Below are 22895 nucleotides of genomic sequence, written 5' to 3' on the forward strand. Positions count from 1 at the left end.
AACATCTGGAGGAGTGGGTGGCGTTGGAATCAGCTTCTGGAGAGAGGACATAAAGCGGTCTCATCACAGAGGCCTCGTACCAGAAGTTAGCCTCTCAATGTTGGCCAGTCTCCCTTATTCCTGATGTGTGGATAACAGCAATCACTACCAGACTGAGCTGCGTTTCAGTACAACAGTAGTTACAAAAAATAGTCTGAATGTGTATGTAGGTTAATTGGATGGCTATCTCCTCTTTTCCTACTATTTTTAACCTAAATGCATCTTTACGTCAGTTGTAACAACAGACGAGGCTATCAAAGTACAACCCTTCGCTTTCAGCCCATGAACTACAACTCCCAACGGTCCCGTGTGCTTGTGTTTCCCCAGCTCCTGGAGCTACTGCATCCACCTGCTGTGTCTGGTGCTGGTGCTGGTCCTCCCTGTGCGGGCCAGGCGGCCCAGAGACGCGCAGCAGCAGGGGCAGCAGGCTGTGCTGGAAGGAGGCGCCGACGGGGATAAGGTGCACCAGAGCAACCCCCACGCCGCCACGGACAACAACTGCAACAAGAAGGACACATGAGCTCCACAGGGGGGCGCTGGAGGGCCGACCGCCCCGGCCCTCCTCCTGCAGAGCCAGAAGGAGAGCGGAGCTGGACTTAAGGAAGGATCAGTGAGCTCACTGGCAGAGTGGCCCAGTCCCAACACCAGGGACAAAGAACCAAATACAAGTGAACAGACTTCAGACTCTTGGAACAGAACAGACGGACAGCCTCGTTAGGTTCCCAACGTAGCAAAGAATGACTGGAATATTTAGTTGTATTTTTTTTATTTTGAGTATTGGGGGCAGTGGAAGAATGTATGCAAGGCGTGGGGATGGAGAGAGACAATGTGTGAGTGATTCTAGTGGTTCATAATTATAAGTCATAATTAATGGTTGCATACACTTAGTGGAAATGTTGCAGGGAATGTTGACCTGACTTCCAAGTGGCCTTAAACCCTCGGTGAACTTGACTGGTGAAGTGGTAGGATACTGAAAACCTCACCCTGCACGCACTGAGCTGCAGTCTCCATGCGGGGGGCGTTTAGAGAATAGAGGCCTTGGTGTGTGTGTGTGTGTGTGTGTGTGTGTGTGTGTGTGTGTGTGTGTGTGTGTGTGTGTGTGTGTGTGTGTGTGTGTGTGTGTGTGTGTGTGTGTGTGTGTGTGTGTGTGTGTGTGTGTGTGTGTGATGGGTTTGGTCTGATGCAAGAAGCCTCCAACAAATAGAAAAAAAAATACAATTTTATGGTCAGCTGCCAATTTGTTACCGGCCTTATATTTCTTTCCTTCTGTTTTGTCTTTCTGTGTCCAGTGGGCACACATTACACTGTATATTAACCTTTTTATACTAGAGATATGGATTGAAACACGTTTCTGGGATCAAATGCCTTTTCAACACGGCCAATAACGCCCCAGAGTTTTGGCCCGTCTAAATGAAAACACAGAGATAATTTGATTAATTACAGATTTGTTGGACAAAGTATATTTATTAAATCATCCATAAATGTAATGTTAATGTATTTGTTTTATAGATTCATGACACAGGGTTTTCTGTAATTTAAAAAAAATATATAGATATATATATGATTCTTCTGATGATTCCTATCGGCTATGTTAAATCTTTGCCAATGAAAAGGATAATCAGTATCAAAACCATTCCCTATGTTAAATGACTATATAATAGTCTAATAGTTGGTTTAAGTTGGTTTGTCTTCTCTATCATAAACAAAAGGTCTAGAGTTCAAAGGTCATTGGGTATTTACCATTGCATCCTTCACAATAATATGACATGTCCAGTAGCAATAATTGTCATTAGTGAATTGGATTGACGACAAAACCAATATATATATTAATGCTCTGTTTATTTCAAGAAAATTTGAATTGATTAATGTAACAGGGATAATATTATTCAATATTGGGAGAATATGATTTGGTAAGTTGTGTTCACTTCTTTGGTCTCCAAGTGTGTCTTTAATGTTCAAGTAAGGCTTCTTTCAGCAATTTTTTCATTGGTTCCTAATCTTATGATATTCTCCTAACAAGTCAATCAGTTAAAAAATAATTCATGTGCTTATGTTCTGTACTTTTACCAATATTTAATTTCCCATGTTTAATGTGTTAATGCACATGTTGAGTTTTCAAGCACAAAATCCCCTGTGTTTTAAATGTGTGCAATTTCTATAAAAAACAGACTGCTTGGCTATCATTTGATTTGGTGTGGGGGGGCTCTTTATCCCCTTGCACCCTCAATAACCTTGCATAGTCCTGCCATAAGTGTGTTTGTGCGTGTGTGTGTGTCTGTGTGATTTGTAAATGTTAATGTGGTTTACAGTACACTATATTTGTAGCCAGAGCCTCGGTAGGTAATGTGTGACCCAGCTAAAGGAAAAGGGACGTCTTCTTCCGACATAGCAAGTACTGCACTGCATGGCGACCAACCAGCAGATCACTGCACACCGTTCCATATGTCTCTAGTGCCAAATCCTGCGTGGCGCGCGTGTTTTGCGTGGGTGGGCGTGTGCCTGTGTTTCCATGTACACGTATGTTGGGTAACCCAATTGTATTTTTGTGTCAAAAGAAGATTGTGGAAAGATTTGTATTGCAGCTCGTATAAAAACAAATCGAATTTATGTGACTAAAGAGAAATTATTTTTCAACACTAATATAAAAACTTTTGTCTGCGTTTGTCTCTGTTGTTCTTAAGGCCTTCATAGGGTCTGTTGTGATGCTCATCCACATATCTCTGCCACTTTAACTCCTCTCTGTGGTGTTGGCCTTTCATCCTCTCACTAGCCTTCCATGGTGTCATTTGGAAGTGACAGGGTGAGGCAGTGGTGGTCGACATTGCGTCAATTGTCAGGTTGTTTGCGATGTTGTTGCTCAGTGCTTGTGTGGTTTGTATATACCTGTGTGAACGGTTGTTATGATGTGTTGTAAGCAGATTATAAAGATACACAGATCTTATAGATGTGGACAGGCTAAGTTTAAACATTTTCAGGTTGAAATGATTCCCCAAAATGAAACCAAAGTTTAATAATAAATAAATGTAAAAAAATAACTAAATTAGATTAAAAAAAATGCATAAAAAATAAAGCAATGGTAATATTAAATCAAATCCATATTATAAATTTTTCAACGTTAGATACCCATTTGACTTTTCCTTGTTAGTTGTGGAATTATGGGATTCAACGGCTTGCAGACCAACCCCTATTCAGCACTGAACAGATGGTAGATAACGGGAAACCTGACCCCGACCCACATCCTTCCTCCGGTCAGAAGCAGGTCAAGGTCACAGGCTCGGATTCAGATCAACAACGGAGGCGTCTGCCCTGGAAGATTCCCACAGTCCTCACCGCTCTTCATACTGTAAACCTCGTATTTCTAGACCCGCTATTTACTGATATTGCCTGCTGTCTCATGTGCAATCTTGTCAAACGTTACAGATGTTATCAGGTACCTGTTAGGAATACAAAGTAGTCAAACATAATCTCATCCACGCTTTTGTGAAGGATATATATATATATATGCATGCACATATATTAATAATATATATGTTACACATATATATATATATATAATATAATAATATATTTGAGGTAAATATAAGATTAACCTCAAATATATTAAAATATTGGGCTGTTCATTTCTTAGGCAATAAAACATAAGTTCCTAATATAATTGAGCCACTTATGCAGAAACAGCAGGAAGAGACAGAGCCGGGGTTGGCAACCAGGTTGCGTTTCGTGACTGATACACTTTCTGTTTTTTTAGTTCAGTTGGTGTTGTTATGTATACGATAACAACTGTTTAGTTACATTTCCTCCTTAGTGCATATTTTAAAAAATTAAAATATATCGATAAATAGATACTGTAATTTACATTTCTGAAATGATCTGGGAGGCCAAATAGTATTTGAGCTTGGCCCCTGACTCCCCAGCAGACTTTCTGGGGAGTCCAAGAAGACCTCAGGGCGGGGGCGGAGTTACCGGTTCACTGTAATAGTTGGGCACAGTGACCGGTTCACTGTAGTAGCTGGGCGGAGTTACCGGTTCACTGTAGTAGCTGGGCGGAGTTACCGGTTGACCGCAGTAGCTGGCGAGAAAAAAAGAGTTCAAGTAAACACACTAGTAGCCTCCAATATGAGCTGAAAAGACACCATTATCTCCACCTTATCCCGGTTAATCCGCCACAGAGCGACACGACCATCCTCTTCAGCTGATTAACCTTGGCGCGCAGGTCGTTTTTTCTCTGAAAGGTAGTTCACTTTTATTATTACCAACAACTTTAATAGCGAGAGCAGGCGGGCTAACTGTAGCATGATAGCTCCGCTAGGGAGCTAACGGGGCTAGCGTCAAGCTGTTGCTTCCTGGTGACGTCACGACCCCTCCGCCTGATCGTGTTCTTCTCTAAAACATTTGGTTAAACATTAACAGTGGGCAGTGGGCACAAGATAAACTTGAGCCATGTCTTGTCACACTTGTCTCTCACACATAAATACCCGCACCTTAGACTATAATATATTTACTATACTATAATATATTATCAGCGGGTTGTATTTCTCACACATCATGTAACGTTGGTAACATCAGTGCGCACGAGTTAAACAGTTTTAATGTGTGTGAGTTAGATGGTTTTATCTGTCCATCTGTAAAGAAACACCAGACCTGGCATGCAGAATATCATTTCGTGTTGTAGTTAGTGAGAAGTAGGATCTTGTGACCAAAGTTCTCATTTAGGTGTTTCCAACCACATGACCCGATATGTTAGACACTCAATGTGGTCTGGACTGAAGTTACACACTCAGTGAGGTCTGGTCTGATGTTTCCACCCAGATGTTGTCTGGTCTGATCTGATGTTTCCAACTCAATGTTCCTGGTCCATGCAGTTGACTGAAGATCTGCCTAGTGAAGGCACTCTTTTTGAGGGTGTATCTTGACTTCTTAGCGCCAGGGGGCCAGGTGGTTTCTCTGACGACAGGAGATACACACATGAATCACATGTTGATTGGTTGGATATAAACGAATCACTGTATAAATAGATTCTAAAAAGTTAAGTATAGAAATCGCATCTGCAGTTTCATCTTCCTCCGTCTATGCCCGGTCAGTGCGGTAGGCGCTACTGTGTTCGCGTGTGTTGCTTGTCTATTGTGTGTGTGTTGCGTGTCTATTGTGTGTGAGAGCGAAGGGGTGTAGAGTGAAGCCCATCCCCTCATTAACATTCAGAGGCTCGTCAAAGGGGGGATGCTGAGGTTGGTCCGGTGCTTCTGATCATCACTGACCGAGCAGGGATACAGAGGGGAGACCGTTTAACGTTTTTAAAAGCGAAAGCAATTTGAACTAGAATATAGGTAAGCTGTTTATATTTTTTCGCTGCATTTTTGTCTTTGCTTCCTGTTGGCTTAGTAGTTTTTCTATAGATTTGTCTCAGATATTGTGGATTAGTGGCAAGTTTGTGTCTCATTGCTCTCCCTTTAGCAATTTATATTTTATTTTGGGGTATTACTGATTTCTCCCAGATTCGTGTTTTAATTTGTGTTTGGTTCTTGAATTCACTGTGCTGAGTTCAGGAGGGTGTGTCCTGTCTCTTTTGTAAACAAAGGATTCTCTTTCTGTGTGTCCCAGTGTTGCCAATCACATCAAACCAATGTGTGGTTGTAGCCCTGTATGTATTTACATGAAGCACATTATGTTTGATTAAATATTTAAATCTGTTCCACAGAGGAACTAAAGTTGATTGAACGGCTTTAATTAATTGATGGACCTGTCTCCTTTCAGCCACACCTTCTTTTGAAATTTGTATTGACTTGGCTCCTGGCATTACCGCTCCTGTATGTTCATATGGTGAACATTTAAGTGCTTTAGCATCACATGGCGCCATGATGACTATCATGAAATGTCTGTTTTTTTCATCCAGGATGTGGGCAGTAGGCTGTAGGCAGGACATGATGGAGAAGACATGCTTTATGAATGATTAATGACCTTTTTATTGATCGTCTGTACCTCAGACAAAGCAGGATCAGATGGCCTGCTGTTCCTGCTTCCATTAAGTACTAAAACCTAATAATTGCTGTGGTCAGCGAGCTCAACAGATAAGCCACAAGCATGGGTGGCAAGACTGGAGACCATTTGTTGATATCTGGAGTCTGGACACACTGGTGAAGATCACAAACGAATTAACTGCAAGCTGCAATGATGCTGAAATATTACAAACTGAAACAATACATTTATTGATGCACAAATACTTACAAGTAGTATACATTTCCAACAAAAACGACAAACTGATGTGATGGTTGATCTTTGATCTCCAAAGTTAGGGTCGGGTTCTGTTCCTCAGATCAATAAACATACCTCTGCTAAGAAGCTCAAGAAAACCACAGGCAAGAGAACATGGCAATCCATCTGTGTGGGCTGAGTTTCCTTTGTCACTGTATGTGATAACCATCAAGTTGTTGGCAACACACCTATTACTACTTCTGTAGGCCTGTGTATTCTCTGTTTCCCATGGCTTCCCGGAGTCGTGGTTAAACGATCCGGTTAATTCGGGCCATTAAGCCATTAAGGCATGCATCTCGGCTTAAGAGGATTGACGTTTATCTCCTGGGCTCTCGCGGTCAACGTCAGTGTGTGAAATCTGAACTGTTTCTGGAAGGGGATTAGAATGCAAAGATGGCAGAATATGGTTCTGGCTGAGTGCTCAGAAGACAGCATCTAGATCTTTCTAATCTAGAGCCAGTTTGCAGTCTACTTGTAGGTGTGGGGTTTTAGGTTAAATTACAAACTAAGTTAGTTATTTTTTCTTGATAGACAGCTGAGCACACGTATTATATATCATATGTTGATGTTTATTGACCTTTATAAATCCAAGCATTGTGACTGCCCTCGCTTCTTGAAGTCATTTGAGAAGTCAAGGTCTTATTTTTAGCCTGAGCAGCCAGAGGGAGAAGCTAGGAGAGCTGGGCAACTCGTTACTGGCCACCACATCCCAGTAACAAGCCCCTAATCAGAGTTAACATCAGAAGGAGAGCTCCAAACCTTTTATTCTATTAAGGCTGAGATGCTCGTTGCTCATCATAGGCTACATGGAAGAGTTGCATTATGCTTTAAGGATCAGCCTACATTCTTCAGACTGAAGGTTTAAACGTGTCACTGCCTCTGGCTTATTCTGCTGCGATGGATCTCAATTCCTGGTGTTTAAACAATCATTAATCCGCTGAAAGTAGGCTAAGGTAGAAAACAAAGTAGTAGCCAAGAAGAATTTCTAAGTACCGTAGATAAACTTAAATTCCTCAAAAAGACCATACTTGTTGTGCTGTATTTAGCTACATTATTTTTGCTTGTATTAGTTGGGAGAAATGTGTCATAGCTCTTGTGTAGTCTGAAGACGATATTAATACAGACTTGTATATGGAAATATTAGACTAGCACATTTTTTCTAAGCACAGTCAAATTAGGTTTAAAAACCAAATCCTCATAATGCCGTTGTGCAGGACAACGGCAGGTAGAGAGCGTCACGTCCTACCCTTCAGTCAGTCATAAGAGACTGTGTGTGTGTGTGTGTGTGTGTGTGTGTGTGTGTGTGTGTGTGTGTGTGTGTGTGTGTGTGTGTGTGTGTGTGTGTGTGTGTGTGTGTGTGTGTGTGTGTGTGTGTGTGTGTGTGTGTGTGTGGTGCATGCTACCATGGCCTACTGCGTGTGTGGTAAATGCTACCATGGTCTTTACTGTGTGTGCACGCACGGGGCACGCACGGGGCACGCGCGTACGCACACGTACACACACACGTGTGGGTGGAGCATGCTTATCAGTCCCCATCCTCTGTCCCCTCCCAGCGGTGCCACGCCCGTGGTTAGTGGTTAGCCATGGACACCACCACCTCCATCAAGATGACCACGCTGGCGATCCAGAGCCTCTTCAGCCACGTGGAGGAGGAGAACCTGGCCGCCATCAAGGCCCACCTGGACAAGTTCAAGGAGGTGGACGGCCGCAGCGATGTGAGTACACATTGACGACATGTAGCAGACGCTTTTATCCAAAGCGACTAACACACACACACACCGACGGCGGTGTCAATCACGCAAGGGGACGGCCAGCTCGTCGGGAGCAGTCAGGGTGAGGTGTGTTGCTCAGGGACACCTCGACACGGGGATCCAACCAGCAACCTTGCGGTTACAAGTCGAGCCGCTCTACCTCCTGGGCTAAGCCAGTACGCATCGGGGGGCTGCTGGAGGGGGGCTGCAGAGGGGGGACTGCAGAGGGTCGCGGGGGGGGGGGGGGGGGGGGGTTGCTGAGGGGGGGCTGCTGAGGGGGGCTGGAGCTGTCAGTAACAAGTTACATGATGTTCCTCAAAGTATGAATAAGGCGTGCAAATTATAAATAATGCAGCAATAGTTATTAATGGATATATTCAGTATTGATTTGAACATATTGTGTCTGGTCGTCTAGCTCACTAGCGTTGGGGGGCTGGAGCTGTATAAGTGAAAATATATCAAAGTGTAAATGTACTACTGAGTGATAAATAATGCAGTAATAGTAGTTATCAATCTATATATTCATTATTGATTTGAACATATAGTCTGTAGGATGTTTTTCTACAGGTTGTTAGGATTTCTTTCTTATCTTTTTTACTTTGTATACATTTTATATTTAAAGTAAAATAGAGTCATGCCTACAAAGGGCTTGGTCTATTCCTCGTAATACTTTGGAAAGTATTTGGATTGTATCATTATTGTTTCTTATATTGCGACAAGTGGATTTTATGGAAGTTCATAATTAAGAATGATGATTATTATTTATTGCATACATTTAATTATTGCCGTCTCTGTCCCCTTTTCTCCTCTCTCTCATTCTGTCTGTCTGTCTCTCTCTCTCTCTCTTTGTCTCTGTCTCTGTCTCTGTCTCTCTCTCTCTCTCTCTCTCTCTCTCTCTCTCTCTCTCTGTCTGTCTGTCTGTCTGTCTGTCTGTCTGTCTGTCTGTCTGTCTGTCTGTCTGTCTCTCTGTCTCTCTGTCTCTCTCTCTCTCTCTCTCTCTCTGTCTCTCTGTCTCTCTGTCTCTCTGTCGCTCTCTCTCTCTCTGTCTCTCCCTCCAGAACGGCCAGACTCCTCTGATGGTGGCAGCAGAGCAGGGGAGCCTGGAGATCATGCAGGAGCTCATAAGGAGGGGCGCCAACGTTAACCTGGATGATGTGGTAAACACACACACACACACACACACACACACACACACACACACACACACACACACACACACACACACACACACACACACACACACACACACACACACACACACACTGTGGGATTGTGCTTACTTCCAAGCGTTTGAATCAATTAATTAATATTCACTTGACCCACCCTCCCCCATGACAACATGTGACCTTTTGGCCTTGACCTTTCACCCCGCTGATCTCACAACACTGTGGCTCGGTACACAACCATTACGAGCCGTAATGACAGCCCTCTGCTCGCTCTAACCTTTGCTTCCCCAAGTAAATGACAGCATCCACTCACCGGCCAACACCCCACACCTTCCAGTCATCAGTCCCTGCCTCTGCTATTACACACTCACCCTCGCTGCACGGCACACTAGCACACACGCTCGACTCCTGAGAGAGAGACGACCGGAGCGCCTTCTCTCTTTTGCTTTTCCCCGGACCCTTGTAGCAGCTCTCGCCTCCATGAGTCTCTGGTATGACCAGCTGGTAGGTGCAGTCGGTTCGCCTCCGTACCTCCGCACCCTGCTCCCTAATCCCCTCCCTGCCGCGTGTGTGTGTGAGTGAGTGAGTGAGTGTGTGTGTGTGTGTGTGTGTGTGTGTGTGCGTGAGTGAGTGTGAGTGTGTGTGTGTGTGTGTGTGTGGGGGGGGTACTCGCCTCTGACCGCTGGCTCTGTGCAGGACTGCTGGACTGCACTCATCTCGGCGGCCAGAGAAGGCCACCTGGAAGTGGTGAAGGAGCTACTGGAGAACAATGCCAACCTGGAGCACAGAGACATGGTAAGAGTCCTCCTGTCCTCCTGGACCAGGGAGTACCAGGAATACTGCTGCTGCCTGGTTGCTAGGGAGACGATGAGGCTACAGGGAGTACCAGGAATACTGCTGCTGGCTGGGTGCTAGGGAGATGATGAGGCTAAAGATAGTACCAGGAGGATTGCTGCTGCCTGGGTGCTAGGGAGACGATGAGGCTACAGATAGTACCAGGAGGATTGCTGCTGCCTGGGTGCTAGGGCGACGATGAGCCTAGGGAAAGTACCAGGAGGATTGCTGCTTGCCGGAGGCTAGGGAGACGCTGAGGGGTTTAAAGACCAAACACACTTTAAAGTTGATTTGAACTTTAGTTTAAAAAAGCTAACTTCACAGAAACACGGCATGTTTGCGCAATCGTTTTACAAAAGGTTAAGCTTTACAAAAAATATTTTAACATTTTCACAAAACAGCAGCACAGGAGGGCATGTTTTGTGCTACTTTATTCTTGCTTGTAATACTTCTGGCTTATTACTAGACGGTAGTTCCTGTTGCCTGTAATGGTCTCTGTCCTCGTTGGGATGAGGCCATATCCATTAGTCTAGAGACGGCCGCAGGATGACATTACCTTCCTGCGGATGCTCTCTCTGCTCGTAATCCCATTAAATGAACTCCGGATGGCCCGGCATCACAGGGAGCTACGGAGCACTACTGATCAGCCCAAATACTAAGCTCCTGCATACGTGTACACGTCTCTTTAGTCACTGGACTATTACAGTTACATTTGACGTTTACATTTAGGGCACTTAGCAGACGCTTTTATCCAAAGTGACCTACTTACATTAGTCTGAAGTTAGAGAAACTAAGATATATTGCTTTCGGTACAATAAGGACTATTATCCATGTAGCATGAGTGTTGTTGAGCAAATGTACCCATGTAATATATTTGTATGATATGTGTTGAGGGTTGTGAGTTGGAGACACACGTGAGGGGCCATAAAGTGCACATTAATCAGAGCAAGTAGTAGCCATTAAATTGAAGTCGGATGGCATTCAAGCGAAGAATAAACCATACATATCTGACCCTACTGTCTATTGGAGGACATGTTTTCATGTGAGTAGCTCGCATGATTGTGAGTCAGCGGCTCAGTCCCTGCTAGAGGAGCTGAGTAAGGCTGTAGGGGGCGTGACTCAGAGCCTGCAGCCCTGTAATGACAGATTACAGCCCGACCACAGTGGGCCGCAACTGCGGCTGGCTCACTGGAAAAGGTTTCGCATCCACCATAAATACACACTAGCAACAGTTTTTCCTGCCGCCCTATTTGCTAATAACTCACCTGCCTGAGACCTGGTTAAGTGTTAAACGCCGTTTTGTGTGGTCATAGTGTTCTCTTGTTTGATTTTATGCACTGATTCAGCGCTTGTATTCAAAGATCACATTTCATCATTCATTTATACGTCATTCATTGAAATTAATGTTGCAACTACCTCGCAGTTCATGGAAAAAGGCCTAGAAAAGGAAATGCGATCCTGTAGTGCACGTACTTTAACCCCTCAACCAAATGTTCCACATCGTCGTCATGAGACTGCTTTGTGTTCACAGGGGGGATGGAGCGCTCTGATGTGGGCCGCCTATAAGGGCCGCACCCCCGTGGCCCAGATGCTGCTGGACAAAGGAGCCAACCCCAACATCACAGGCCAGGTACTGGACCTTACCCCAACCTTTAGGACATGTATTAATCGGTTGGAAAAGTGTTTGCTGGATGGTAAAAGGCTCTAGCCGGGACAGGACTTACGATGTATACAGCTAGGCCCTGGTTACCGCTAGGTAGTGAGTCTGTCTTCTGTCCCACAGTACAGCGTGTACCCCATCATCTGGGCTGCCGGGCGCGGCCACGGGGAGATCGTCCATCTCCTGCTGCAGCACGGGGCCAAGGTCAACTGCTCCGACAAGGTACCTCAACCTCAGCCTTTATGAGGACCCATAAGGTACCTCACCCTCAGCCTTTATGAGGACCCATAAGGTACCTCACCCTCAGCCTTTATGAGGACCCATAAGGTACCTCACACTCAGCCTTTATGAGGACCCCTAAGGTACCTCACACTCCTTCTTATGAGGACCCATAAGGAACCTCACTACCCACCTTATGAGGACACATAAGGTCCCTGACTATCCACCTTTATGAGGAGTGTGAGGGCCTGTTTTCGGTTTATCTTAAATTGTTCTATTGTGGATCTGGATAGACCTCCTAAAGTGAAACCATGAGCCAGGCGTGTGTCCTTTGTTTGAGTCTCTCTGGTCCTCTCCTCAGTACGGCACCACCCCGCTGATCTGGGCGGCCAGGAAGGGCCACTACGACAGCGTCATGCACCTGCTGGCCAACGGAGCAGACGTGGACCAGGAGGGGGCGGTAGGTTGTTCGCCATCATGTGGTCTGTTCAGGGCGTACTCACTGATCTGTATTTACTGTTTAGTTAGGCATCCATTTCCTTCCATAAAAACCATTAGGCATGCATTAAAAAATGACACATGAACTTGTGTTTGCTATGAGAGGGTCCAGCCACACCCTCATTTTCTGTTGACTTCTAATACATCTGCACTAGTGAGACATTGTTAAATGCTAAGATGTTATGAACAGATAGTCTCTAGTGAAGCTTACTACAGGCTGTGACCACCCTGCGGTCTCCTCAGAACTCCATGACGGCGCTGATCGTGGGCGTGAAGGGGGGCTTCACGGACGTGGTGAAGGAGCTGCTCAAGAGGAACCCCAACGTCAACATGACGGACAAGGACGGCAACACGGCCCTCGCCATCGCAGCCAAGGAAGGCCACACCGGCATCGTCCAAGACCTGCTGGACGCAGGCACCTACGTCAACATCACCGACCGGGTGAGACCCCTCCACAACGACCCCACACTCAACCCTGAACAAGCTGTAAATGGGATGTGGGTGACCCAACACTGAGTCTAATATCCGACCCCTTAACCTTTAAATGGGATGTGAGACCACAACACCAAGTCTAATATCAGACCCCCTAGCAACAACCCATCACTGAGTCTGGCATCAGACCCCGTAACGCCTTAAAATGGGATGTGGGTGTCTAACGGGGTCTAACGTGTCCTCTCTGTCTCCCTCCAGAGTGGGGAGACCATGCTGATCGGAGCTGTCAGAGGAGGCCACGTCGAGATCGTCCGAGCCCTGCTGAACAAATACGCAGACATCGACGTCCGCGGCCAGGTGAGTCCTGACCCCGCCCTGCTAGATCTGAGTCCACTGGGATGGAGACCGGTGGTTGTATCGCACACCAGCACACCAGCACTGCTCCCAGTATCGATGTCACCATGTCTCTGACCTTACCTCCTGGGTTCCCACATTCTTCTTTTTAAAAAGTAAATCAAATGTTAAGATAAGGATGCATGCGTGCCCCAGTGGTGTGCCGCCCCCGGTGGACTGGTAGCGCCACTGCATTCAGCCCTTCAAATAAACCTTTCAAAACAATGGTCACTCAAAGTCAAAGCGCTTCAAATATTGGCTGAAATACAACCATTCATGCACACATACACATTCACACACCGCCGTGTCTTGCTCAGGGACACCTCGACCCTCGACGCTAGGAGGAGCCGGGGATCAAACTAGCAACCTCCCGGTTACCAGTCAACCAGCTTTACGTCCTGATCCCTCCCATGTGTCACATAGTGCACCTCAGTTATCACTCAGCACCGCTGCTGGGGTCACAATGCAAAAAGGTTCGATAGTTAACCATCGTTAACTATCTAACCTAACTCTACTCTCCTAATGCTGCTGATTCACTTTGTCTCATTGGCTATATCCTAAGCCAATTAGAATGCTTTTTAGATTCCATAATCTCTATCTGCATAAGTCAACTATTTCACTGAGGCTTCTTTTCCGCTAAATAAAAGATGAACCTTAAAATATGACTTAGGCAATTATGCTATGAGGCTAACGCAATGTTATATATAGGGTTTTTATTATTATGATTCAGTATTTTTCTACCTTTTTAATGTACCTTGTTTTTTTTAAATGTATTCTAACAAGATGAACCCATTGGTAGCCAGATATTTTCTATGGGCCCTTGTTGTACTGTGCCATCATTGGTCTTAATGTGAACGTCTTCCATCTCCTCCCAGGATGGAAAGACTGCCCTCTACTGGGCGGTGGAGAAAGGCAACGCCACCATGGTCAGAGACATCCTGCAGTGTAACCCAGACACGGAGAGCTGCACCAAGGTAATCCCCTGGGAAACTCAACACACAACATTCTTCATTCCTCCTCATCCTCCTCTAGGCAAGAATAAAATAAACACATTAAGGGACTTGGATGTAAGCAGCTAAAGCCAGCTATGCACTCACTGTTTTACTGTGTGTGTGTGTGTGTGTGTGTGTGTGTGTGTGTGTGTGTGTGTGTGTGTGTGTGTGTGTGTGTGTGTGTGTGTGTGTGTGTGTGTGTGTGTGTGTGTGTGTGTGTGTGTCCCAGGAGGCAGAGACTCCCCTCATCAAAGCCACCAAGATGAGGAACATTGAGGTGGTGGAGCTGCTGCTGGATAAGGGGGCCAAGGTGTCCGCGGTGGACAAGGTAGTCCTCCGAATATCCTCACTTTTTTGATGACTACTGTAGTAAAGATATGAGTGTGGTGGGTTCTGACTATAGCAAGACATGCCTCCATCTGGGTCTCAATTTTTCTTTAACGTAACATAAGATTATGAACTACAAATTTCTGATTTTGTTTTATCATTGTATCAAATAGTTTTTTATGCTTGGCTTTTTAATATTAAAAAATAACAAACTTGTGATAGATTAAAGGTGAAAATAGATGGAAATTATATAAGTACACCTAAGGATGCATGTTCAATATGAGTTCACCGTCTCTTCTATTGCCTTTGGTTCTGTGTGTTCTACAGAAAGGAGACACGCCCCTTCACATCGCCATCCGGGGGCGGAGCCGTAAGCTGGCCGAGTTGCTGCTGAGGAACCCTAAAGATGGCCGCCTGCTGTACCGGCCCAACAAGGCCGGGGAGACGCCCTACAACATCGACTGCACCCACCAGAAGAGCATCCTCACGCAGATCTTCGGAGCCAGTAAGAGCAGAGGGCCTCTGAAACATCTGGAATGAGAAGAAGTTATGGTGCTTGTTTCTTAACTGATCTCGTCCTTATCTTCCCTGTGCATCTGTTCCTCCTTCATTCCCTCCCGTCCACCATGCTCTCTCTCTCCCTCTCTTATCTTCTACACTTCTTTTTTCTTAACCCCTCCTTCCTTCCTCCTCCCTTCCCCCTCATCCCTCCCCCTCCTCCTTCCCTCCCCCTCCTTCATCCCTCTTCCATCCCTCCCTCTCGCTCCCCCTCTCTCCCTCACCTCCTCCATCCTTCCCCCTCCTTCCCTCCCCCTCCATCCCTCCCCCTCCTCCCTCCCTCCCCCTCTCCCCTTCCAGAGCACCTCTCCCCATCTGAGTCGGACGGGGACATGCTGGGCTACGACCTGTACAGCAGCGCCCTGGCGGACATTCTGAGCGAGCCCACCATGCAGCCGCCCATCTGTGTGGGGCTGTACGCCCAGTGGGGCAGCGGCAAGTCCTTCCTGCTCAAGAAGCTGGAGGGTGAGAGAGAGACTCAGGCCGGTCCCAGCAGGGAGGGATGGGAGGGTTGGCCCAGAGAGGGTGGTTTAATGGGCAGTGTTCGTGGTTCCTCCTTACTACCGGGAAAAGGGGCATCCGCACAATAATAAAAACACATCCAATTGATAATTGATAAAAAAGCAAAAGAAGAAGTATGTGTGTGTGTGTGTGTGTATCGATATAAAATAATTGGTAAAGCATTTATTTTTCTGAGATCCTGTATGATATAATGTAGTAGTAAGATGACTTGAAGATGAACGCATATGCACCAAAGCCCCTTCCCTCCCCATGTCCCCGGCCCCCCAGACGAGATGAAGACGTTTGCGGGCCAGCAGATCGAGCCCCTGTTCCAGTTCTCCTGGCTGGTGGTCTTCCTCACCCTCCTGCTATGCGGCTCCGTGGCACTGGTCCTGGGCTTCACGGGGGACCCCAAGCTCGCCATCGCCGTCTCCCTCAGCCTCCTCGCCCTGCTCTACATCTTCTTCGGTGAGCTGGAGGGGTGTGGCTCCGGGGGGGGCGGGGAGTCTGATAGTGCCTAATGCCTATAATAATGCTTATTAAAATACTAAAACGTACAACAATGTTGATATACAATCTTAAAATGGGCACAAAAATATGCATGTTCACAATGATGGAATGGAAAATAACTATGACGGCAATTTTGATTTTAGTCAGTCATGCTGTGCCCACTAGAGGGCAGCATAACGCAACAATAGAACATGAGACCATTAGAGCTGAACCAGAACACCATCAAGTAGCGCAGCGGCCAATCACAGGCAACCTCCTCACCTGCAGTTGACTTACTGCACTTTAATTGGTTGTTGTATCTGTAATGATGACCTCATCTGTAATGTGATGACCTCATCTGTAATATGATGACCTCATCTGTCACTGGGTGAGATTGCTGACTCCTGCGCTGATCGTCCCCCTGCCCCCTGCAGTGCTTGTGTTCTTTGGGGGCCGGCGCGAGGGCGAGAGCTGGAACTGGGCGTGGGTGATCAGCACGCGGCTGGCCCGCCAGGTTGGCTACCTGGAGCTGCTGCTCAAACTCATGTTCGTCAACCCGCCCGAGCTGCCAGAGCAGACCACCCGCGCCCTGCCCGTCAGGTGAGGACCCTCACACACACACGCACACGCACACACACACACACACACACACACACACACACACACACACACACACACACTTGACACTCACGCACGCATGCACACACTATGCAAAAACACACTAGCACAACGATTTGATTTAAGGAAGTTCAATTTTAAGATTGACATTTTTATTATTTATTCCATTAATAGACTAAACATCTCTCTCCAATCTATATCTCTCTTTATCTGTATTAATTAAATACATCATCCAGAGTAGTATCAACAGGAACTTGTCAACAAGGTTTTGTTGTGAGTTCACTCGTGACTCGACAGCCCTGGGGGGATTGGCTTGGGGTTAGACCCTGATAATGCCCCCACCTCTCATCCCTGAACCCGGGCCTCTGACCCCATCGTCTGTGTGTCCCACGCCAACAGGTTCCTCTTCACTGACTACAACCGGCTGTCCAGCGTGGGCGGGGAGACGTCCATGGCGGAGATGGTCGCCACCCTCTCTGACGCCTGCGAGCGGGAGTTTGGCTTCATGGCCACCAGGCTCTTCAGGGTCTTCAAGAACGATGACATCCAAGGTGAGACTCATCCTGACCCTCCAGCCCAACACACAGTCCACATGTTCTTAGTGTGTAACTCAGTGTGTGTGTTACTGGCTACGACAGGCCTTGTTTGCTGTTGCATCGCCAACATTTAGTAGAAAAGTACCAAACGTGTGCATTACATTTAGTACATAAATGTTGACACGACGTGTGCTTGAGTAGGATCACGCCTCTCTCACTCCTTCCTCAGCTTATCCTAATGCCTTCAACTCACACTCAAATGGACCTGCCTCCCTTAATCCTCTAAGAAAAGGCTTCTGGCGCTGCCACCTATTCTGTGTATTCCTGTCACCTTCTTCTCTCGTGTCCCTCCCCAGGTAAGAAGTGGAAGAAGACGTGCTGCGTGCCGTCCTTCGTGCTGTTTGTCGTGGCGCTGGGCTGTCTGCTCACCGGCCTTGCCCTGCTCGCCATCTTCAAGGTAGGTGCCCCTGAGGAAGAGGAGGAGGAAGAGGAGGAGGTGGAGGAGGAGGAGGAGGAGCGGGTTATAGCGAGGGGAAGACGGCACAGTGAGAGTAGTATGCATCTTTAAAGAGTGTTGGGCTGCCTTCCCAATGAGAGGTCCTTATTGAATCACTCACTCCTAAATCCTATTAGGGGTGTTTTTGTTTTCGAGCTGCATTTGTAATACTTGCCTCATATTGCCTAAGAGATGACGTGGTTTATCCAGTTGAATTTGATTGAATTATAACTTCTTAAGACCCCCATACTACACATCCCTTTCCTCCATTCTCTTCATGTGCTCACATCAGAGTTTGAGACCTTTATCGGATCAATGATCAGCAGATTTACTGCTGTCTGTGGTTCCCAGTGGAACATGTCCCAGCTCTGGCGTCTCGGTACGACTGCGTCTTGACCCGCTGTGATTGGCTGCTGACCCTCAGGTGGACCCGCTGAACCTGACGGTGAACGCGGTGCTGATCGGCATGGCCAGCGTGGTGGGCCTTGCCCTGCTGCTCAACGTCAGGACCTGGTGGCAGGTGGCCGACTCGGTCCTCAACTCCCAGAGGAAGAGGCTGCACCGCGCCGCCAACAACCTGAACGCGCTCAAGAGCGAAGGCTTCATGAAGGTACCAAGGGAGAGGGGGAGCCCTAGGAGGAACACAGGAGAGGGGGAACCATGGGAGAGGGGGAACCACGGGAGAGGGGGAGAGACAGGAGAGGGGGAGACACGGGAGAGGGGGAGACACGGGAGAGGGGGAAACACGGGAGAGGGGAAACCACGGGAGAGGGGGAACCACGGGAGAGGGGGAGAGACAGAAGAGGGGGAGACACGGAAGAGGGGGAGACACAGGAAAGGGGGAGAAACGGGAGAGGGTGAACCAGGGGAGGGGGGAGACACAGGAGGAACACAGGATAGGGCGAACCATTAGAGAGGGGGAGACACAGGAGAGGGGGAGACACAGGAGAGGGGGAACCATCGGAGAAGGGGAGACACAGGAGAGGGGGAGACACAGGAGAGGGGGAGACACAGGAGAGGGAGACACGGGAGAGGGGGACACACCGAGAGGGGTTATGAGGAGGAGCTGTCTACCACGTGCTTCTGTAAACAAATTCTCCCCCTCTAGGTTCTCAAGCAGGAGGTGGAGCTGATGTCCAAAATGGCCAAGACCATCGACGGCTTCACGGAGAACCAGACGCGCATGGCGGTGATCATCGACGGGCTGGACGCCTGCGAGCAGGACCGCGTGCTGCAGATGCTGGATACGGTCAGCGAACATCTTGTCTTTGTGTCTTTTTTTTGTGTTTTTTTAGGAGATTCTTAAAGAAGACCATTGAGAACATATCCTCTCTTACAGTAAGGGCCTGGCCAAGAGCCCAAACACTGAAAAAACACAATCAAAATCCGGTATTTTAAACATAATGAAGACATTATTCAATATCCGAGAGAAAATCATGGACTTAAAAGCATAAATTGATCCCTGATTGGCCAGTCTCCAGGCTGCGGTCTGCTGGAATGAGGATTGTCAGAAGCCAAGCCAAGTCCTAACTGCAACCAACATTTAGATCTGTATTGTTGTTCAATATTTAGCAGTGCCTGCCCCAATTCATAGCTGGCTATGATTGCTTTGAATTATCATTAGGCTTTCCACTCAAATATTTTTATATAATATATTTCAATGCCTGAAATAGAGCCGGAGCCTAAGACAGGCTCCTACCGGGGCCCCCTCCCGAACTCATTCAGGCTCCTACCGGGCCCCCCTCCCCAGCTCAGACAGGCTCCAACAGGGGCCCCCTCCCCAGCTCAGAAAGGCCCCTACAGGGGCCCCTTCCCCAGCTCAGACAGGCTCCAACAGGGGCCCCCTCCCCAGCTCAGACAGGCCCCTACAGGGGCCCCTTCCCCAGCTCAGACAGGCTCCAACAGGGGCCCCTTCCCCAGGTCAGGCAGGCTCCTAGAGGGGCCCCCTCCCCAGAGTGTCTTCACAGTGGGCCCAACCGGCCCCCTAACAGTTCAGATCCCCTCTAAAAGCTGCAGGGATGGAATTTCCCTCTGGCAAATGTTGTTATTTGCTGGAGTAATTCTCAGCGGTGGGGGCAGCGTCCTGCACACTAATCGAATCTGCTCTTCCCGGAAAGCACCTCGCGCTTCTCCTCATGAAAGCGTCTCCTGTCTGAGGGCCTCCGCTCGACCCAAACCACCCTCGCATTGTGAGCTGCTGCTATCAGTACTCCTCTGGGAGCCCCTCCGGCTGTCTCTAAAGTCAAATTATATCAAATCATTAGAACGACATTATGAGTGTTTTTATGTGTTAATCCAAAGATACCGCAGCATCTGCGGTATCTTTGCATTCATTCATAAGCGAGGCCGTGGATCACGCTTGGTCTGAGATTGTTGTTGTGTTTACAGAGCGCAGTGGAAATCCCCCCTCCCCGAGCGTGCAACCGTTGTTGGCACTTAATGTACGCACCCATTGTGTGTTGTACGTCCTGGCACTTAAAAATAATACTCAGCATTGTGAGAGGGGTGGGTGTTAGAGGCTGAAGTGACCCATGGTTGGATCAGTTAAGGGTGTGTAACGCTGCTTGACATCAAACTTTCAAAACGATGATTGATGAAACCGGTGTTGCTCTGCAGCAATCACAACGCTCACGTATGATCAGTCTGATCACCATCGCAGTCGACTCCAAGATGGTGACCAGTGCTCTTTCTCCTTCATCTCTCATTCTCTCTCCTTCTCCCCCTCCCTCCCCCAGGTGCGGGTCCTGTTCTCCAAGGGCCCCTTCATCTCCATCTTCGCCAGCGACCCTCACATCATCATCAAAGCCATCAACCAGAACCTGAACAGCGTCCTGCGGGACTCCAACATCAACGGCCACGACTACATGAGGAACATCGTCCACCTGCCCGTCTTCCTGAACAGCCGGGGGCTGAGCTCCGCCAAGAAGCTCTGCATGGCCACGCCCACCAACGGAGACGTGCCGCCGGCTGAGGGTACGGGGGGGAGGACACACACACACACACACACGCGCGCGCACTTCAACACGCACACACACACACGCACGCACGCCAATAGACAAAAACAGATGCACACCCACACCGACGCACACACGGACACACACACACACACACTTAAGCACAAATACATTTAAGCACAGACACCGAAAAACACAGACAGACAGACAGACAGACAGACAGACAGACAGACAGACAGACAGACAGACAGACAGACAGACAGACAGACAGACAGACAGACAGACAGACAGACAGACAGACAGACAGACAGACAGACAGAAACATCGACACAGACAGAGAGACACATCGACACAGACAGACAGACACATCGACACAGATAGACAGACAGACACATCGACACAGACAGACAGACAGACAGACAGACAGACAGACAGACAGACAGACAGACAGACACATCGATACAGACAGACACATCGACATAGACAGACAGACAGACAGACAGACAGACAGACAGACAGACAGACAGACAGACAGACAGACAGACAGACAGACACACTTAAGGCAAGGCAAGGCAAGGCAAGGCAACTTTATTTATATAGCACTTTTCATACACAAGGCAGACTCAAAGTGCTTAAGCATATAGCTACATGTAATAACAAGACTTCTTATACCATTTACGTAGGTAGTAACTGAATTATTTATGTGTTTACCCCGTTCTCTTCCTCGTCTCCAGGGTTGATGGAGGACATGGACCGGAAGCTGTCCCAGAGCAGCATCACAGACCAGGCCAAGTTTGGCAGCAAGAACGCCTTAAACCGCAGAGTAAATGAAAGCACACAAAGCCTTTCTCCTCCTCCCCGTATTTAGACCTTATGATATACACTCACCCGCAGAACAGAGGAGACACTCGTAAACACAGCATGACCTCCAGGGAGACTCTCAGGGGCATTAACGATGAACAACAGCAAACACAATGCTGGTCATAAATTACTGGACAAAACACAGCGCTACATGACATGGAATGGGTAAGCTCTTCCAACCCCACCCTAGCTGTGCCGGCGCGTCGCACGCTAGCTAAATAGAACACACGGAGTCCATCGGCCTGTTGATCACTTCAGCCCTGCAGTGAGGAGGGCTGCAGACAGAGCGAGGGAGGAGAACTCTTCTGACCCCGTATAACCTTCTCCTACACCCTAAGATGTGAAAGAGAGGGGGACGGAGCGAGAGCGACAGAGAGGTAGACAGGATGTGAAAAGAGAGAGGGAGAGACGGAGAGAGAGTGAGGGAAAGAGAGACGGGGTGTCAGAGAGAGGGAAAGAGACAGGGTGGGAGAGAGATACAGGGTGTGTGTGAGAGAGAGAGAGAGAGAGAGAGAGAGAGAGAGAGAGAGAGAGAGAGAGAGAGAGAGAGAGAGAGAGAGAGAGAGAGAGAGAGAGAGAGAGAGAGAGAGAGAGAGAGAGAGAGAGAGAGAGAGAGAGAGAGAGAGGGGTTGCGGAAGAGCGGCAGGGTGTGAGAGAGAGGGAGAGAGACGGGGTGTGTGAGAGACGCGGAGAGAGACGTGGAGACAGAGTGCGACAGGGTGTGGGAGAGACGGTGTGTGTGCGAGAGACAGGGTGTTAGAGACAAGATCTGATAGAGATAGGGTGTGATGAAGCGAGGGGGAGAGAGAGACGGGTTGAGAGAGAGAGATGGGGTGAGAGAGAGGGAGAGAGACAGGGTGACAGGGGGAGGTGGCGGGGGGTTCCTGGCTGTGCGGCCTGAGAGCGGGGGTAATTGATGTAATGGCTGTTTATCTCCCTGCTGCGGCGTCCCATCCTAATGACTGGGCTTAGCAGCGGTGGGTCTGGTGACAAAACACTGGCACCAGGGGCTGCTGGCGGGGGCCTAAGTGTCTCCGCTGCCATCACCCCCCCCCCCCTCCTCTCGCCGTCTTGTTTGTTTGTGCACTCCCCGCCCCCCGTCCCCCCTTTAATCAAAGAACAACATGCTGTCGTTTCGCTCCCTCTCACTCAAAGCCTGCTAATTACCGGCAGTGATGAGCACGTGTGTGTCAGTGGTCTGCTGTATCTTCTGCACGGTGCACACCTCCCCGGGTCTGACTCACTGCAGCAGAGAGGTCACAAGACCGGAGTCACGAGCCTGGAGCCAGACCCAGACTCACACGCATCCGCCTCATGGCCCC

At 48.1% G+C, this 22895-nt stretch overlaps 2 protein-coding genes across 4 annotated transcripts in view; both read left to right on the forward strand.

Moving 5' to 3' along the window:
* mboat2a (membrane bound O-acyltransferase domain containing 2a) overlaps positions 1 to 3427 on the forward strand; it is a 34878-nt gene extending 31451 nt beyond the window's left edge. Inside the window, exon 13 of one of the 2 annotated variants that reach the window (XM_056590388.1) lies at positions 367 to 3426. In XM_056590388.1, the coding sequence (XP_056446363.1) occupies positions 367 to 559 (193 nt within the window). In that variant the 3' untranslated portion in view covers positions 560 to 3426. Of the gene's footprint in view, positions 1 to 366 lie in introns of both variants that reach the window. The other variant, XM_056590389.1, reaches the window with a different exon arrangement.
* A 694-nt stretch (positions 3428 to 4121) lies between these two features.
* Positions 4122 to 22895, forward strand: part of kidins220a (kinase D-interacting substrate 220a) — a 48906-nt gene continuing 30132 nt past the window's right edge. For both annotated transcript variants that reach the window (XM_056590344.1, XM_056590345.1), the window contains exons 1-21: positions 4122 to 4271; positions 7842 to 8003; positions 9098 to 9196; positions 9902 to 10000; positions 11571 to 11669; positions 11823 to 11921; positions 12280 to 12378; positions 12660 to 12857; positions 13107 to 13205; positions 14117 to 14215; positions 14463 to 14561; positions 14888 to 15065; positions 15419 to 15583; positions 15908 to 16087; positions 16543 to 16708; positions 17126 to 17277; positions 17619 to 17719; positions 18183 to 18368; positions 18867 to 19007; positions 20494 to 20731; positions 21447 to 21535. In XM_056590344.1, coding sequence (XP_056446319.1) covers positions 7872 to 8003; positions 9098 to 9196; positions 9902 to 10000; positions 11571 to 11669; positions 11823 to 11921; positions 12280 to 12378; positions 12660 to 12857; positions 13107 to 13205; positions 14117 to 14215; positions 14463 to 14561; positions 14888 to 15065; positions 15419 to 15583; positions 15908 to 16087; positions 16543 to 16708; positions 17126 to 17277; positions 17619 to 17719; positions 18183 to 18368; positions 18867 to 19007; positions 20494 to 20731; positions 21447 to 21535 — 2718 coding nt within the window. In that variant the 5' untranslated portion in view covers positions 4122 to 4271; positions 7842 to 7871. The remainder of the gene's footprint in view (positions 4272 to 7841; positions 8004 to 9097; positions 9197 to 9901; positions 10001 to 11570; positions 11670 to 11822; positions 11922 to 12279; positions 12379 to 12659; positions 12858 to 13106; positions 13206 to 14116; positions 14216 to 14462; positions 14562 to 14887; positions 15066 to 15418; positions 15584 to 15907; positions 16088 to 16542; positions 16709 to 17125; positions 17278 to 17618; positions 17720 to 18182; positions 18369 to 18866; positions 19008 to 20493; positions 20732 to 21446; positions 21536 to 22895) is intronic.

This window comes from Gadus chalcogrammus, chromosome 5, assembly GCF_026213295.1.
Source record: "Gadus chalcogrammus isolate NIFS_2021 chromosome 5, NIFS_Gcha_1.0, whole genome shotgun sequence".
Lineage (NCBI taxonomy): Eukaryota > Metazoa > Chordata > Actinopteri > Gadiformes > Gadidae > Gadus > Gadus chalcogrammus.